The 20,066-nt window shown below is 37.2% G+C and overlaps 1 protein-coding gene across 2 annotated transcripts in view; it reads right to left on the bottom strand.

The window, feature by feature from the left end:
• LOC135204257 (solute carrier family 23 member 1-like) overlaps positions 1-10,720 on the bottom strand; it is a 38,867-nt gene extending 28,147 nt beyond the window's left edge. Inside the window, exon 1 of one of the 2 annotated variants that reach the window (XM_064234382.1) lies at positions 10,637-10,720. In XM_064234382.1, coding sequence (XP_064090452.1) covers positions 10,637-10,705 — 69 coding nt within the window. In that variant the 5' untranslated portion in view covers positions 10,706-10,720. Of the gene's footprint in view, positions 1-2,499; positions 3,153-10,636 lie in introns of those variants that run through there. The other variant, XM_064234383.1, reaches the window with a different exon arrangement.
• Between the last annotated feature and the right edge of the window lie 9,346 nt (positions 10,721-20,066).

Here is a 20,066-nt window from a genome sequence, read left to right as displayed (position 1 = left end):
TATAACTCACGATTCTCCTTCATTATCAACAAGATCTTTCGACTGGCAGTGAGTCAAGCTGAGGTCTCAGGCCTGAGGCGCCAGAGGTCTGTGAAGCTCAGCCTCAGGGCCTTTTTTTGGCTTTCTTCACGGTCCAAATCCTCCTCCTGAATCCGGTCCTGGAATACAGGTAAACCACCGAGAATTCCCAAGGGAACGAATCGTGATTAACTCATTCAAAGTCAAGGCGTGGGTCTTGGGTACGTGACTGCGGATTCAGCTTTGCGTCAGTTCAGAGAAGCAGTGACGTCAAGGCGTCACGAAGGCTTGCATATGGGAACTGACGGTTTTTCCCTGGAAAACCCACAAACTGAGGAGCCACGTAAACATAACAGTGTAGCTTACGGAAACCTCTTGTTCCTGGGAGAGCGTGAGAACCGTGAGTTACAAGCAAACAAAGCAACTAATAGTTATTATTATTAAAACTATTATTATTATTATTACATATTCAGAAGATGAAGCCCATTCAAGTGGAACAAGCTCACAGAGCCTTGAAATTCAGGCTTCCAAAGAACATGGTGCTCATTAGGTCTTGTAAGCAGGGACCAATGAATGGGCATCCTCGTGTCCTATTCTAGCCCAGGCCTGAAAGAAACAGGAAAGCGAAAAAGGAAGGAGAGAAGGATACGAGATCCAGGAAATACAGAAGTTGGAGGGATCCAAAACTTGGCAGCAGAATGAGAGAAATGTCATTTGACCGAGTTAGGTGACTGATATTCAATCACCTGAATATCAGCCATCTGGATCGCAATGATTGATGCTAGAAAGGGGTGTAATCGAAATTACATTATATTTTTTTAAGTAATTTTTAGAGTATTTTCTCTTTGTCAAAAAAATATATTGTAAATTCATTTACTGCCAAGTGGACTTGGGACTGCCCGAAATAGAACTCATTTACAGTCGATCTTCCATCTCTCTCTCTTTCTCTCTCTCTCTCTCTCTCTCTCTCTCTCTAAGTTCTTTTAAGTGATTTTTAAGATATTTTCTTCATTTATGTCGAAAACAGACAAAATAATGCATTTTCTTTTAATTGCCAATTAAACTTGTGACTGCTTGCAATAAAATTCAGTTAAAGTGCCCCTTCCAAGCCCTACCTCCTCTCTCTCTCTCTCTCTCTCTCTCTCTCTCACACACACACACACACACACACACATAATAGCCAGCACTATATGTCTACCTATTTACAGCAAAAAAGAATTAACTTCGCTACCACTTTACTTGCCTCGCTGCTGACAGAAGCAAACAAAGAAACCCAACAAAATGAACAAACTTGGACAAAGAAACAAACAAAGCAATGTGTCAGACCAATCATATCTTTCCTAGCAACCACAGAACATCCTGGAATTTCGAGATCTGTATGGATGTATGATCGTGTTTCCTTTGTGTTATCAAGATAAGGAAGTGTAACAGTCTCCGGTGACTTTAACTTTAAAAGGGAAGGGAGAGAGAGAGAGAGCGAGACGAGAGAGAGAGAGAGAGCGAGAGGAGAGAGAGAGAGAGAAGAGAGAGAGAGAGAGAGAGAGAGAGAGAGAGTTTAATTATTTTTATATATATATATATATATATATATATATATATATATTTATATATATTAATTTACATGCATATCATTCTATTCTTATGATGAGAGAGAGAGAGAGAGAGAGAGGAGAGAGAAAGAGAATGTATGCCTGAATTTGAAGTCGAAACGGCTTAGTAAAAAGGTTTGAATTACAGAATCTTACATATAAAAAATAAAATGAAATGAGCAAAAATCCATTGCAGGTTAAAAAAAAAAAAAAAAAAAATTATCTAGCTAACAAAATAAAATATCTCGAATTTTATGTTGCTCAAAAACCTAAAAAAAAAAAAAAAAAAAAAAAAAAAAAAAAAAAAAAAAAAAAAAATTGTAAAATTTTTAATCTAGCCCTCTCTGTGTCTGATCTATGGAGTCCTTTCGTACCTATGCTATTGTTATGCAAATTTACTGAGCTTACTTTCATCCAACAACTCGACCTAGTTCATTTCACATCTTGAAACGACGATTTCAAGACGAACTTTCTGTGATCTGAATGAAAATAAAAGTAAAATTAAAATAACCAACTCTTGTGATGTGGCAAAGTTGACAAAACTAAGTCATGCTTATTCCATTGTAGAGAACTATTGTAAACCTTGTATGTAGATTATAAAATTATAATAAAAAAAACTTAAATAGCAAAAGAATTTTACAAAAAAAAATTAATTGAGTAGGTTTTTGAATAAGAGGGAGGAAAAAAACGGACCAAATAAGACCGGTAACGGGCAATTGATACTTTCAATGTCGAGTTACTTTCACAAAATATGAACTTGGGCGTAATTGTGTTCTTAGTTACAGAGTGATTTCCAATCGACTGCAACTTGATCAAGAATGAGATAAATATTAGTTCGCTAGAATAAAAAACGCGTTCGAAAACACAATGACTTTTAAAAATACTAACTTACCTCCAAAGCAGTTAGATGCATCTTTGAAGGTATATACTACTTCCTCTTAGAGCAGCAACAAAACCTTTTACGTAACGAAAACAGGCTGAGATTTTTTGTTTTGTGTGAATCTTTCTCCCTTTCTCTCTCTCTTCTTAATCAAGCCTGACTGCTGCTCCTGCTGCTGCTGCTATCTCTCCGTTCAGTCTTTCAGCGGTAGCGATCTCGATTGCTGCTGAATCATATTCACGTGGTTGCGTGCTTTTGAACCCCGAGAGCGATTTTCCTTATTCAAAATATTGTTTTAAAAAGTTCCTTTCCACAGCTGATGTATCTTCGCCTGCTCGTCTATATACGCTTCTGGTCTCACACTAAAGATCACTCGGTTCCATAAAGAACATTACTACAACGGTCATGACTTTCTACTGGCGAGAAATGCAACACCAAAAAAAAATTTTATGATTTGAGCTCTCAATGTTGACTGGAGTCGGGCAAGGGTTTGTGGCCAGACCAAGTTGCCGCTACCGCATCTCGCAGGTGTCTGGACTGATGGTCGGACTGGTGAAACGGAGTCAACCTATAACTAGGGGTCGTCGCTGGTAACTACTACTACCTCCTTTCTGTGTCAGGTGTGTTGTATCTCCGAGGCAGCCAACGCCACACAAACCAACCAGCCAGCCAGTAGGAACACTTTTTCCAGGAATAGTTTGTAATTTTGTCCGTGAATATGCGGTACGATACTTCTTCCCAGACGTCACTTAATCCCGGCAGCGTCGTAGGTTGACTGATTTCAATCTCAGGTAAATTTATGGTTGGACATAATCGTTTTTAAAGTTGGTGAAATTTGGCGGTCGGATTCTACAATTACTTTTAAAAATTTGTATCATTAATTACGGTAAATTGGTTTATATCTATACACATGCTAATCCAAAATAACAGGAAATTTAAGCTGAAAATTCAAAACAAAGCATAAACAATAATTTCTTAAGGTAACCTTGAATGAGAATGACAATCCAAGCTTAAAATTTACTAAGTTTTATAGAATAGTCTATAATTAATATAGCTTTTAGTTTAAAATTTTTTATGTTTCGTTGTTAAGAGCTTTTGAAACACCCTTTGTTTGTTTTCAATTGTGGAGTGTACACATGGCCTTCAGAGGTGATTTACTTTTATGTCAACATAATCGCAGTCTAGGTTTCACAGTCACAGATCTTTGGCTCGAGATGCCCGGCGCTGCCTGTGCAAAGATGCAAAACATTGTTATTAATAAGATAACCATTTTTGTTGTTATCTGTGTTGTTCTTGTGTTGTTGTGCACGATAAAATGGCATATGAAAGACTGTTGTTATTATTATTATTATTATTATTATTTTATTATTATTTGGTCTTTACGTTGTTGTTCTTTCTATTGCTGTGTGCATGAAATGACGCAACTCAATTTGACATCCAGGGTGAATTTGTTCTCAAAACATAGACCTACGAGATGATTTACTGAGAGTATTAAATATTTTTCCAAGCATAATTACCATTACTTCATTCTTCTAATGTTTCATATATATATATAATAAATTAAAAAATTAATTTTATATTTTGATTAAATCGAATATAGATATATTATATAGAATAATAGATAGAGATATAAAGATATATCTAAGATCTAATACTATATATAGATATACATAATATATATATATATATATAGTATCTATGTATATATATATATATAAATATATATATATATATATATATAATAGTATATATAATTATTCTATATTATGTATTATATATATTATAATATCTATTATGTATAGATATAGATATATAAATATATTATATATATAGTATAATTATATATATATATATATAGATATACCTATATATAAAGTATATTTATATATATATTGTACTATATATAGAATATATATATATATATATATATATTATATAGATTAAATATATATATCTATATATATATATCTATATATATATACTATCTATATATATATATATATTATATATATGTGTGTGTGTGTGTGTGTGTGTGTATATATATATACATGTATATATATATATATATATATATTATATATATATATATATATCTAATAAAAGGAGCCCATAAAAACACCAAAATATAGAGAAAAAAGTACTATATTTCAGAGACTGCTGTCTCCCTCTTCAGCAGGTAGCTTCATCTACCTGAAGAGGGAGACAGCAGTCTCTGAAATATAGTACTTTTTTCTCTATATTTTGGTGTTTTTATGGGCTCCTTTTATTAGATGGAATTCTGTTGTTACAGAACATTGTTACCCGTCATATATATATATATAATGCATAAATCTTTTCTCTATTTCACGCTTACCATTTATATTCACTCTTGTATTCTTTAGCTTTGTCCTAATTTAACACTGAACGATTCTAATCTGATTTCACTCTCAACATTAATTTTAGATGCAATGTAATAGCTCATTAATACATATTCGACTTTCAAAAATATCGTAAGAAGATACAATAGATTATTTCTAAACAAAATTTTATAATTAAAAGAAGGAAATAAGTGCACCAACACTCGTTACTTTCAAAACGCAAATTGTAATGAGACGAAATAAAAAAAGGAGATTGAAAATAATGATAAAAGAAAGTTTTAAAAGGTTATTTACTAAAAAAAATTAATAGCAATAAATACATCAGCTACTTAATGTCTTCTAAGAAGAGATTTCACAAGAAGGTACCGACGAAGGTCTTCATAATTTGGGATTAGGCAAACAGGAAGTTTTGAGAGAGAGAGATGGGGGCATTGCATCATTCAGAGTTCCTTTCGCTCATAAACATGCATACATACATTACAAAATTCATTAAGAAATTTATAATTTATATATTTTTTAACAAATAAGCAAAGTTAATTTCAATCAGACGAAGACAGTTGATCACAAAGTCTCCTGTAAAAGCTGTAACCCAAGAATTCAAAATAGAAACAATTTTTGCTGTTTCGTGGTTACAGGCAAGGTATATAGGGACCATTCTATATACCTTGGTTACAGGTACTACAATAACGGCAGAAAAAGAGAATACGGGTACCGGGGTACAGAAGCAGCAGGTACAGTAACAGAAAATAGCATGATGCAAATATCTTACAAGTGTGTAATGTTAGTGAATCACATATCATGTCTTGCTTGGAGACAGGCTGAGCTGTAGGGGCAGCTTACTTGAGTGAAGGAATTTGGTATGTAAGCGTTTTAACCGAGAGACCGCTCGTCTTGTCGTCAAGCATGTACATTCGTTTGTACGGATGTTACAGGTCTAATAGACCAGGGCACTTGCGAAAGTCACATTCTTTTTGGTGAGAACAAAGAGGTCAGTTGGTACACGTCAGGTGTCGGGAGAGAAAACCCCCATCGTAAAGGTATGGCACATATTTTTGTAAGACTTAGAAAACCGTTACCTTTGAAAAGAGAGAGAAGTGTGAAATACATTCTTTTACTTAATCACTTTGAAAAGAGTGATGTGTGAAGTGTATCTTTTATCCATTGTTATCTTTATTACAGATGGGTTCTATTCCATGGTACTAGAGACGGGATTCTCTAACCTGACTAATATAATGAACCTATTGACATCCTGGGTCTGGGAGTGAATTCTTAGTCAGGAGGGTAGAGTGATAACTTACTAGTTTTCTTTATGGGCAGATTTGGGTTTTTGTCATTATGACTTGTTAATCATTTTGTTCTATTCTATATTCATCTGCTTTGGGTAATTAATAGTATATTTTTATGCTTACGTAATCTTAATAGCCTAATGACATGTTTGCAGAGAGAGGGCACCATTGACAACAGGTAAGGGTTTCCAATTTGTGTACTTTTAATAAAAGGTTGGTTAGAAATACAGTAACAGCAGAAAAAAACAGAAAATAGAATACAGATACAGTAACATCAGAAAAAACAGAATACAGTTACAGTAACATCAGAAAAAACAGAGGGCAAAACACAGATACAGTAACAGAAGAAAAAAATAGAATAAGATGCAGTAGCAGAATACAGACACCAGAAAAACAGAATACAGATACAGCGGGGAAAGAAACCTAATACAGAAACAGCGGGAAAAACAGAAGAAAAAACAAAATGAAATTACAGTAACACCAGAAAATAAACAGGCTGCAGATACAATAACACCAAAAAAATGAAGAAAAAAACGATAACATGATACGGATATATTTACAGCTGTGAAAAAAATAGACCATTTTTCTTACAAAGACGTACTTGCAAGCATACGCAATCATTGCACGTTGATGACCTACCTGACTGAATGCGTACGTGAGATTCGACACGGACACACATGCACAGACATTCCTCAGGTGGTGCTATAGGACCCTACGACCCAGGTGGGTCCTCTGGGAGTGTTTACGTCACAGGCTGAAGGACGCCTGAGGACTTTCTACACAGAACGATGTTGTAAGATTTTTCCTAATTTCTACGTAAAACTCCTTTCTTCTTGTTAGTATCTTGGCAGTATTGATTGACTGCCTAACCTCTTCTTGGGGTAACTAGCTTAAATTTCATATTGTCAATGAATCATTATCATTATTATTGCTTAATCACTCCTTGGCGTATATAGCTTAATTTCATATTGCCAATGAATCATTATTATTACTCTCTTGGTAGAATTGACTGACTGCTTAATCACTCCTTGGCGTATCTAGCTTAATTTCATATTGCCAATGAATCATTATTATTACTCTCTTAGTAGAATTGACTGACTGCTTAACCACTCCTTGGCGTAACGTATACCTGCTTCAATTACATTGTTTTCCGATGAATCACTGAGGAAAAAATTGGCAACATTGGCTGCGCCAATTTCATACATCCTGCAATCATTATATTTCCCAGTGGTGCCACCTGTTGGCTGAAAACGTGTAAACATCATTAGCCCAGTGGCACATATAGTTGCAATATTCCGTTCTGATCTGTAGCACTATTTTTTTTTTTTTTTTTTTGTTAAAGATTCTCTTTCATTCCCTCTCAAATTGGTTAGTTTATTTTACGAGCTGAAAGTGATGTCCTGTGAAGTTATTTCGCTGGTCACTTTAATCTACGTCACAGAATTATGGCCGATTAATAATAATAATAATAATAATAATAATAATAATAATAATAATAATAATAATAAACAATACTTACAAGCTCTGGAATAAGACTAGCAGAGGTTAATATCAGGAGAGGGATCTTCCAGGGCGACTCACTGTCCCCACTACTCTTCGTAGTAGCCATGATTCCCATGACAAAAGTACTACAGAAGATGGATGCCGGGTACCAACTCAAGAAAAGAGGCAACAGAATCAACCATCTGATGTTCATGGACGACATCAAGCTGTATGGTAAGAGCATCAAGGAAATAGATACCCTAATCCAGACTGTAAGGATTGTATCTGGGGACATCAGGATGGAGTTTGGAATAGAAAAATGCGCCTTAGTCAACATACAAAAAGGCAAAGTAACGAAAACTGAAGGGATAAAGCTACCAGATGGGAGCAACATCAAACACATAGATGAGACAGGATACAAATACCTGGGAATAATGGAAGGAGGAGATATAAAACACCAAGAGATGAAGGACTCGATCATGGAAAGAATATATGCAGAGACTCAAGGCGATACTCAAGTCAAAACTCAACGCCAGGGAAATATGATAAAAAAGCCATAAATTCAACCAAACACATTGGGCAGTGCCAGTAATCAGATACAGCGCAGGAATAGTGGAATGGACGAAGGCAGAACTCCGCAGCATAGATTCAGAAAAAACCAGGAAACATATGACAATACACAAAGCACTACACCCAAGAGCAAATACGGACAGACTATACATAACACGAAAGGAAGGAGGGAGAGGACTACTAAGTATAGAGGACTGCGTCAACATCGAAAACAGAGCACTTGGGCAATATCTGAAAACCAGTGAAGACGAATGGCTGAAGAGTGCAGGACTGATAAAAGTAGACGAAGACCCAGAAGTATACAGAGACAGGAGAATGACAAAAAGAACAGAGACTGGCACAACAAACCAATGCACGGACAATACATGAGACAGACTAAAGAACTAGCCAGCGATGACAATTGGCAATGGCTACAGAGGGGAGAGCTAAAGAAGGAAACTGAAGGAATGATAACAGCGGCACAAGATCAGGCCCTAAGAACCAGATTTGTTCAAAGTACGATAGACGGAAATAACATCTCTCCCATATGTAGGAAGTGCAATACGAAAAATGAAACCATAAACCACATAGCAAGCGAATGTCCGGCACTTGCACAGAACCAGTACAAAAAGAGGCATGATTCAGTGGCAAAAGCCCTCCACTGGAACCTGTGCAAGAAACATCAGCTACCTTGCAGTAATAAGTGGTACGAGCACCAACCTGAAGGAGTGATAGAAAACGATCAGGCAAAGATCCTCTGGGACTATGGTATCAGAACGGATAGGGTGATACGTGCAAACAGACCAGACGTGACGTTGATTGACAAAGTCAAGAAGAAAGTATCACTCATTGATGTCGCAATACCATGGGACACCAGAGTTGAGAAAGAGAGGGAAAAAATGGATAAGTATCAAGATCTGAAAATAGAAATAAGAAGGATATGGGATATGCCAGTGGAAATCGTACCCATAATCATAGGAGCATCACAGGCACGATTCCCAAGATCCTGAAAAGGAATCTAGAAAAACTAGAGACTGAAGTAGCTCCAGGACTCATGCAGAAGAGTGTGATCCTAGAAACGGCACATATAGTAAGAAGAGTGATGGACTCCTAAGGAGGCAGGATGCAACCGGAACCCCACACTATAAATACCACCCAGTCGAATTGGAGGACTGTGATAGAGCCCCCCAAAAAAAAAAAAAATAAAAAAAAAAAAAAAAAAAATAATAATAATAATATAATAATATGTACAGCCAATATTCTAAACAAAATCCATGCGAGTGTTGCCGTTACTTTACATAATCAGGAAACAAAAACCAACACTCAATATTTCCGCTTTCTTCTTCTTCCCTATGATTCAATTCAGGAAACCAACACTTTCCGACTACCTGTTTTTGCTCCTCTCTCTCTCTCTCTCTCTCTCTCTCTCTCTCTCTCTCTCTCAGGGAAGTTGTAAGTGAGTCTCATTCAGAGATTTCCGGTTCTCTGACAGAAGAAGAAGAAGAAGAAAAAAGAACCGAGTGCCCCAACTGAAATCTCCGTACTCATGCTTAGTTCGTAGTTACTTTTTTAATAGGCCTAGTTGTTTGCCATATAATAGGCCTATAGTTATGGGCCATTTGATTGTCTATTATGTTGGCTCCACAGGCCTTATTGTGAGCCATTGCCCTAATCGAGAAATAACTAGTCTAACATTCATCAGCCTAATTGCATGAATAGATTACTTATTATATCCGCTGGTAACTGGATTCATGATTACTTATTATTCATGATAGGTGAGTGTTGGCCTGGAGAGAGAGAGAGAGAGAGAGAGAGAGAGAGAGAGAGAGAGAGAGAGAGAGAGAGAGAGGGCTGAGTGTTATATTCAGAATGGCATAAGGTCATACAATGACGTCATCAACAGACCTCTTCTGTGCCTGGTACTACATCCGAGTTTGTTTGACCTCGGAAAGTCTGCAACTTTGCTCTCTCTCTCTCTCTCTCTCTCTCTCTCTCTCTCTCTCTCTCTCTCTCTCTCTCTCTCTCTCTCTCTCACACACACACACACACACACAACAGGATTGATAATACAGGTAATTTTTCTAAACTCCTGAAGTCTTTTCCCAAACCTTAAAAGATAATCCTCCGATATATAGTCTCAACACGTCTGGAAACTCTCGATTGTATTCCAAAGTAATCGTGTTTACCTTTCAGCTCACTTAAAATATGACCACGTTCCTCCTCAGGGGTGAGTTAATAACATAAGAGAGGATCGAGACTAAGAACCTCACCTAAAGACGGGAATTCACACATAATCGCGCTGGTACTAAAAAGGAATTCAAACCTCACGTACTGGAATATCAAATCCTAGATTTTTTTTTTTGGTGAAACACAAGTTGATCCCCACTCAGGAACCAAGGCTGGGTCCTAAATTGATTAAATAATATCCTAATTAATTAGATAATACCCTTGGATTTACCTGGGCAGGTTACAGACCTCAGATACAGGATGTGGGCTTGTCTGATCGCCAAGTGTTTGAGCAAAGAGTAAATAAATCCATTCCATCTCTGCTCCTGACGTCTCCTGAATTTTAAGTGCATCGGTTTTACTTTCTGTTCTAACTCTCTCTCTCTCTCTCTCTCTCTCTCTCTCTCTCTCTCTCTCTCGTTGCAAGCTGATTTCCTTGTTGGCTCTATCCGCATGGGTTTTCAGTTGGAGATTTAAAGCAAGAAAACAAGAGAGAGAGAGAGAGAGAGAGTTGGCATCCACATTCACTCAGAAGGGATAATTCGAGTAGAATATTCTTTACTGAACTCCTGGTGGGTCGGGTTAGAAAGTTCCGTTAGGCTAACTGTTATGAAGGCGCCCAACCTGTGCAGGTAGCTTGCAATTCCTAGCCTATTGGCAGAGCCCTTGCATTGAATCGACGTTCCTGGGTTCGATCCCAGCGTGAGGGGGAAGTTTATTATGAGATATAGTAGTTGCAGTAACAGCTGGTTATGCTTGAGAGTGATTCGATGTTCAAGGAAGCACATAGGCCTAAGATAGTTCTAAGATCGCTCACAATTCTTCGTGAGTAACTATTTTACCTAAAATACTTTCATGACCTAATGCTTGTGTTTTGCCTGTTCGAAAGGACAGTGCATTCGTACGTCCGTTTGTATCCCCTCCAGAATACTCCAGAGGCGAATAGCAAGTCGATGCTTTTGTTCGGGTGAACTTAATCCATCTGGTTGTGAACCAGACATGCGCTGTTTCTCCTGAAGGGAGAGAGGCCAGTATAATGACTTCACTTGCACTGGGAGATTATTATTTCTGCCTTGTCAGTCTCTCTCTCTCTCTCTCTCTCTCTCTCTCTCTCTCTCTCTCTCCTCCTCCTCCTCCTCCTCCTCCTCCTCCTCCTCCTCTCCTCTTCACAAACTTGATACAAACGTGCTATAGGCCTAGAACACAGTCGCCCTGTTTCGGTAACCTTCAAAGAAGATTTAGTTTTTGACACATAGGTAGTTTTCGCTGGACCCTGGTAGTGCTGCGGTGTTGTGGAGAACTCGTTTGTCCTGTCATAATCGATTTAGTTTGAAAAATTAAGGAAAAACCTTAAAGGAGGTGTAAGAGTGAGACTATAGGAGTCTTACTCTAACTCTGGCTAATTTGAAAAGGATTGGTGCATTATTTTGATATTTAATATTTATAATCTCAATTCAAAAATGGTTGGTAGACCATTTTTCTAAAGCAAAGAGGAACCCAGGAGCCAGCCATGCTATGTAGGGTGACAGCTCGCTTAGCCACGAGTCAGGGACGTAATGTAGGGACACGAATTAAGGACATGGTCTAAGGATACGATTCAGGGACATTCTATATTTCTCCTTAAATCAAAGAAACTGGACAGGGAGAATCATGAAAAATATAATAGGGGCCAGATGTGGGTCATGTGAAACACACAGTTGGTTCGTGGCATTGTGGAAGTCTACTCGGATTAAAAGTTCTCTCTCTCTCTCTCTCTCTCTCTCTCTCTCTCTCTCCTCTCTCTCTCTGTGATGGGACTATTGCTTCTTGTGAAAGCATGACTCGGTTTTATTTTTAATCATCCGTGGATAATAAAGTTTGATGTAAGAGAGAGAGAGAGAGAGAGAGAGAGAGAGAGAGAGAGAGAGAGAGAGAGAGAGAGAGAGACTGGTTATAGTTCTAATGAAACATCAGGTTAAAATACTGACAATTTAATCCACGAAATCTATTGTAAAACCGTTTTGAATCAGACTAATCTAATATTATATCCACATAATATTCTGAATAATTTTCATAAGCCTACAAGTCAAAGAGGTCATAACTCACTAGGGGTACCCAACGATTAAAAAAAGAAGGTCACTGACCTTAGCTTTGAGGGTCGGCAACTTATATAAGACCAGTCCTGTTCAGAATCTGGTCTGGGCTAATTTCAACATCGACGTATGATTATAAGGGCACATTTGTAAAGTTTCATGATTGTTCTTTGTAAACAATGCCTCTGAGGTCACTGGTGCCATGAGCTCAGAAAGCGTCCTAAATTTTGTGAATTTTAGACTTTGCTCTAGGTGGTATATACCCTTTAAGTGGTATAATTCCTTCTATAATTCTTTGTCTTGTTTTCCTTGAGGGAACTGGATTCTGGCTAGGGTGGGGGGGGGGGGGGGGGGGGTGTCTACTCGCCCACAAAAGGTCCCCAATCCAGGTATGAATCTCCCCTAAAACTGGGGCCACTTCTTGCTGTTTATGTAACCTGATTTTTTTATCAAATTCCCCATGAGAAAGGGAAGGTTATAGAGCGATCAAGAAATAAATGAACGGCCCAATATAGTTCCATACGCCCATTGATCAAGTCCCATTTGTTGACAATTTGACTTAAAACACTTGGTTTAAGACATACCGTAAGTATTAATAGCTAGGAATAGAACATATACAAGAAAGTAAAAAAACATTTATAGTTTTATATAGTTATTTATTTACAAAATATACCCATGTATACACTGACACATTGAAATCAAATATCATTTAAATGTACCCATGTATACACTGACACATTGAAATCAAATTTCACTTATTTACAAAATGTACCCATGTATACAATGACATATTGAAATCAAATATAATTTATTTACAAAATGTACCCATGTATACAATGACACATTGAAATCAAATATCATTTATTTACAAAATGTACCCATGTATACAATGACACATTGAAATCAAATATCATTTATTTACAAAATGTACCCATGTATACTATGACACATTGAAATCAAATATCATTTATTTACAAAATGTACCCATGTATACAATGACACATTGAAATAAAATATATACGAATATCCAGGGATCAAGTGGTTGGTCTTTTGGGCTAAATTCTATATTCAATTCATAAACCTAGCATGTGGTTCTCATACCCCCAAGGGGTATAGACTATACCCGCTGTTTAGAACCTCTGTTTTAAACTATGATCATTTTTATTGCTTCAATTTCTTCTCGGTGCAGAGGTAGTTACAGAATAAAACTATAGTTTTTATATGTTTGAGCAGCTGTTTGCGTGTGTGTGTTTGTGTGTGTGTTTGTGTGTGTGTTGAATGTTTGTGTGTGAGGACAGGTGAAATATCAGGATTGTACTCATCCCGTATTTACTCTGGCAGACAAAGTCAAAAAATAAAAAAAAGCTTTTGTAAAATTAAGTTATATTCCTTTTGCTTTTGAAAAGAACGAATTTGCAACTCACCGAGAACTTTAGAATCAAACTCCTTTGTTTTATTGTAATTATATTATAATTCGCTCTAGTTTCATAGTGAGCCGCGTGACTGCTGTTGCTTAAGACATCATTGAATTAATCAGTTGTGGAGTTTTTTTCCCTTTTAGAATGGCGTTATATAAAATGACTTGTGTTCAGATTCATTCTCTCTCTCTCTCTCTCTCTCTCTCTCTCTCTCTCTCTCTCTCTCTCTCTCTCTCTCTTTGATGACATAAGGGTAAATACGGAGATATTATATAAAATATTAGAGAAAATAGTGGATAAAATATATACCGAAGAAGAAAAGTAAACATCAGTCATGCATACCAAGAGACAGAGGGATCTTGTTCCAGAAAATCAGAAAGTGGAAAAAAGGTCTTGCAAAAGAAAAAAAATGCATGGAAAGTTACAGAACTAAAAAGTAAGATAGAAAATGCAGAACAAAAGATTATACAATCAAAAGAAAACGGAAAACGGGACTTGGAAGGAAAAACCCTAATAAATATCAAGCAAAACCCAAACTATTATACTCATACGCGAAAAACATGAATAAAAGAAGAATAGAAATTGGCCCTCTAAGAATTGAAGGGAGATTAACGAATGAAAAAAAGAAAATTTGCAACATATTGGCAGAACGATATAAGAGAGAATTCACCCCTAGAATAGATAATGAAGATAATGATATAGAAGTAAGGGACGAAAATAGTGAATATTTAGCTGACATAGATATTAATGAAGCTGATATTGTGCAGGCTATTAATGAAATTTAAAATGGGGCTGCAGCAGGGCCTGATGGAGTTCCTGCTATTTTGTTAAAGAAAGTAGTTCATTCTATCGCAAAGCCACTTGCAATATTATTAAGAAAAAGTGTAGATACAGGCAAGATTTATGATGAGCACAAATTAGCATATATTACCCCTACTTTCAAAAGTGGATCAAGACTAGAGGCAAGTAATTATAGGCCTGTGAGTCTAACATCACATATTATGAAAGTGTATGAAAGGGTAATGAAGAAAAATATTATGAAACATTTAATAAAAAATAATTTGTTTAATATAGGACAACATGGTTTCGTACCCGGAAAAAGTACACAAACCCAATTGTTAGTCCACCGTGAGAACATATTCAAAAATATGAAAAGCGGAAATGAAACAGATGTGGTTTATCTAGACTTTGCAAAAGCTTTTGACAAAGTAGACCATAATATATTAGCGAATGAAAATTAGAAAACACAATATCGTGGATAAAGTAGGAAGATGGTTAAAAGAATTTTTACACAACAGAAAACAGATAGTTATTGCAAACGATGAGAAATCGGATGAAGCCAAGGTAATATCCGGTGTGCCACAAGGTACGGTGTTAGCTGCAATACTGTTTGTTATTATGATTGAAGACATAGACAGTAATGTTAAGGATTCGGTAGTGAGTAGTTTCGCTGATGACACAAGAATAAGTAGAGAAATTACTTGTGATGAAGATAGGAACGCTCTACAAAGAGACCTTAACAAAGTATATGATTGGGCAGAGGTAAATAGGATGGTATTTAACTCTGATAAATTTGAATCAATAAATTATGGAGACAGAGAAGGAAAGCTATATGCATATAGGGGACCTAATAATGAGACAATCACAAATAAGGAAGCAGTTAAAGACCTTGGTATGATGATGAATAGGAACATGTTATGCAATGATCAAATAGCAATTCTGTTGGCAAAATGTAAAGCAAAAATGGGAATGTTGTTACGGCACTTCAAAACAAGAAAAGCTGAACACATGATTATGCTTTATAAAACATATGTTCGTAGTCCACTTGAATATTGCAATATGATATGGTACCCACACTATCAAAAGGATATTGCACAAATAGAGAGTGTACAAAGGTCCTTTACAGCTAGAATAGAAGAAGTTAAGGACCTTGACTCCTGGGAAAGACTACAATCCTTAAAATTATATAGTCTAGAAAGGAGAAGAGAACGCTACATGATAATTCAGGCATGGAAACAGATAGAAGGAATAGCAGAAAACATCATGGAACTAAAGATATCAGAAAGAGCAAGCAGAAGTAGATTAATAGTGCCCAAAACTATAACAGGAAAAATAAGGAAAGCACACAGGACATTAATCCACTACGCACCAGCATCGATAATGCAGCGTCTATTCAATGCGTTGCCAGCTCATCTGAGGAATATATCAGGAGTGAGAGTAGATGTGTTTAAGAATAAGCTCGACAAATATCTAAACTGCATCCCAGACCATCCAAGATTGGAAGATGCAAAATATACCGGAAGATGTACCAGCAACTCTCTGGTAGACATTAGAGGTGCCTCACACTGAGGGACCTGGGGCAACCCGAACAACATGTAAGGTCTGTAAGGTTAAGGTAAGGTCTCTCTCTCCCTCTCTCTCTCTACGTCTTCATCATCTTCTTCAACATACTAGCTATTCCTTCTTCTTCTTCTCTCTCTCTCTCTCTCTCTCTCTCTCTCTCTCTTTACGTCTTCATCGTCATCATCAACATAGTAACTATTCCTCCTTCTTCTTCTTCTTCTTCTTCTTCTGTTTCTCGAGAGTTCAAGGCCAAGAACAACCAAGCCAGGAATTATGATTAACGAAAGATGTGCCCAATCTTCCTCTGGTGGGATTGGACATCATCATCAGTATTATTATCCTACTTAGAGAGAGAGAGAGAGAGGGAGAGAGAGAACAAGGAAAACTGAGGCTGAAAAATTAAAATTGAAGGCCGTAACAGAGGTACGAAAAAGTATACGAAAGATTCAAGGGTATGAATGTAGTTCTTGCTTTCTCTATGTGCTTTGCCAAAAGCAAGGTATCAGCTTCTTTCTCAAATTATCGAATACGTATTGGTAACATTTAGCTTACGTCAAAATTATTATCATTTTGTCACTGGTGACTCGTATAGGTTCATTTGAATCGTATTGCATTTACTTTATATCGGGGTGCTAGGTCTCAGTATGACCCATTACTAGCATTGTTTATGATAAGTCGAGTTTCTGAGTATTATTTTTCGAGATGAGATTGCGCAAACATCTCTTAACAACTTACAATAGACGGATGGGTAAATGAATGGCAGCTGGCCAAGTCCTCAAGGCTCTTCTTCGTGGATTCACCAGGACTTCACGGCTCGAGAATAGGTTTTGAGTGAAATGAAATAGAAATGTATCTTTTTTCTTCTTTTTACCAACCAGCGGACTTGGGGGGGGGGGGGGGGGGGGGGGGAGGGGAGAGTAGGAAGCCTTAGCCCCAAAAAGAGAATCAATTCCACCCGTACGTTCTGACACTCGGTCAATCAGAGTGAGAGAGATGATTCAGAGAGCGAAACGATTGACGTATTTAGCTGACTGTCAGTCAAGTATCGAGTCCTCGGCGACTCTTCCGGGATGCTCTTTAATTCTCTCTTGTTCTATCTATACACTTTTCTGAAGCTCGGTGAAGCTGGTGGAACGTTTATGATGACACAGAATTACATTCTGGTTCTGAGACAATTCTCGTATTTTTAATAACTTATTTACATTCTTATGTTTTCTTCGATTCATTTTTCTTTTTATCTTTTTTCCTCTTATAATAATTGATCTGTTCTTTCGAGTCAGTGGCCCCTTTAGGCCTGTTCCATATGAACAGGGTTCATCTTCTGAATAATAATAATAACAATAATAATAATAATAATAATAATAATAATAATAATAATAATAATAATAATAATAATAATAATAATAATAATAATAATAATAATAATAATAATACCACACACATGGCTAATAGAATGCCTGAAAATATATGGGGCAGAGGAAAACACCATCAGCTTCCTCAAAAATACAATGCGCAACTGGAATACAATACTTACAAGCTCTGGAATAAGACTAGCAGAGGTTAATATCAGGAGAGGGATCTTCCAGGGCGACTCACTGTCACCACTACTCTTCGTAGTAGCCATGATTCCCATGACAAAAGTACTACAGAAGATGGATGCCGGGTACCAACTCAAGAAAAGAGGCAACAGAATCAACCATCTGATGTTCATGGACGACATCAAGCTGTATGGTAAGAGCATCAAGGAAATAGATACCCTAATCCAGACTGTAAGGATTGTATCTGGGGACATCAGGATGGAGTTTGGAATAGAAAAATGCGCCTTAGTCAACATACAAAAAGGCAAAGTAACGAGAACTGAAGGGATAAAGCTACCAGATGGGAACAATATCAAACACAAAGATGAGACAGGATACAAATACCTGGGAATAATGGAAGGAGGGGATATAAAACACCAAGAGATGAAGGACACGATCAGGAAAGAATATATGCAGAGACTCAAGGCGATACTCAAGTCAAAACTCAACGCCGGAAATATGATAAAAGCCATAAACACATGGGCAATGCCAATAATCAGATACAGCGCAGGAATAGTGGAATAGACGAAGGCAGAACTCCGCAGCATAGATCAGAAAACCAGGAAACATATGACAATACACAAAGCACTACACCCAAGAGCAAATACGGACAGACTATACATAACACGAAAGGAAGGAGGGAGAGGACTTCTAAGTATAGAGGACTGCGTCAACATCGAGAACAGAGCACTGGGGCAATATCTGAAAACCAGTGAAGACGAGTGGCTAAAGAGTGCATGGGAAGAAGGACTAATAAAAGTAGACGAAGACGCAGAAATATACAGAGACAGGAGAATGACAGGCAGAACAGAGGACTGGCACAACAAACCAATGCACGGTCAATACATGAGACAGACTAAAGAACTAGCCAGCGATGACACATGGCAATGGCTACAGAGGGGAGAGCTAAAGAAGGAAACTGAAGGAATGATAACAGCGGCACAAGATCAGGCCCTAAAAACCAGATATGTTCAAAGAACGATAGACGGAAATAACATCTCTCCCATATGTAGGAAGTGCAATACGTAAAATGAAACCATAAACCACATAGCAAGCGAATGCCCGGCACTTGCACAGAACCAGTACAAAAAGAGGCATGATTCAGTGGCAAAACCCTCCACTGGAGCCTGTGCAAGAAACACCAGCTACCTTGCAGTAATAAGTGGTACGAGCACCAACCTGAGGGAGTGATAGAAAACGACCAGGCAAAGATCCACTGGGACTATGGTATCAGAACGGATAGGGTGATACGTGCAAATAGACCAGACGTGACGTTGATTGACAAAGTCAAGAAGAAAGTATCACTCGTTGATGTCGCAATACCATGGGACACCAGAGTTGAAGAGAAAGAGAGGGAAAAAATGGATAAGTATCAAGATCTAAAAATAGAAATAAAAAGGATATGGGATATGCCAGTGGAAATCGTACCCATAATCATAGGAGCACTAGGCACGATCCCAAGATCCCTGAAAAGGAATCTAGAAAAACTAGAGGCTGAAGTAGATCCAGGACTCATGCAGAAGAGTGTGATCCAAGAAACGGCGCACATACTAAGAAAAGTGATGGACTCCTAAGGAGGCAGGATGCAACCCGGAACCCCACACTATAAATACCACCCAGTCGAATTGGAGGATTGTGACAGAATAATAATAATGATAATAATAATAATAATAATAATAATAATAATAATAATAATAATACCTTACACAGGTTGTTGGTGGAAATTATATATAATCCATTTCTCGTTGCATAGGCCTACCTGACTACAAAGAGCGTTTAAACTCACTTTAAAAATAAACAACAAGAATCTTGAGACACCCTGCTACTGAATATATATATATATATATATATATATATATATATATATATATATATATATATATATATGGCAGTAATGTTCAGGAGAACTGGGGAACGCAATCAAAACAGCACCGGTGACATTCCTCCTGGCATTCAGAACAACGTCCAGGGGAACTACGGAACTCAGACTTGTGTCTACAACCACGATTCGAGCAGGTATTGTATCGAAAACATTCCTTCCCGGCTGCGTATACTCCCGAACTGTAACCTAGTACGTAGTACTACCAGACCCTCCCTGAAAAAACTAAGGGCCACATTTTGAAAACTAAGCAGAGAATTTTCTTGAGAATCTCATAATGTTTTTCTCTCCCAAATTACCTACAAGACTTTTCATGGAACTAACCCAACCTAACCTAACCTACAGACCTTACTTTACAGACCTTACAGCTCGTTCGGGTTGACCCAGGTC

The sequence above is a fragment of the Macrobrachium nipponense genome, chromosome 44, assembly GCF_015104395.2.
Source record: "Macrobrachium nipponense isolate FS-2020 chromosome 44, ASM1510439v2, whole genome shotgun sequence".
Taxonomy (NCBI): Eukaryota; Metazoa; Arthropoda; class Malacostraca; order Decapoda; family Palaemonidae; genus Macrobrachium; species Macrobrachium nipponense.
The sequence above is the reverse complement of the archived record's forward strand: the minus strand, read 5'-3'. Positions and strand labels throughout refer to the sequence as shown.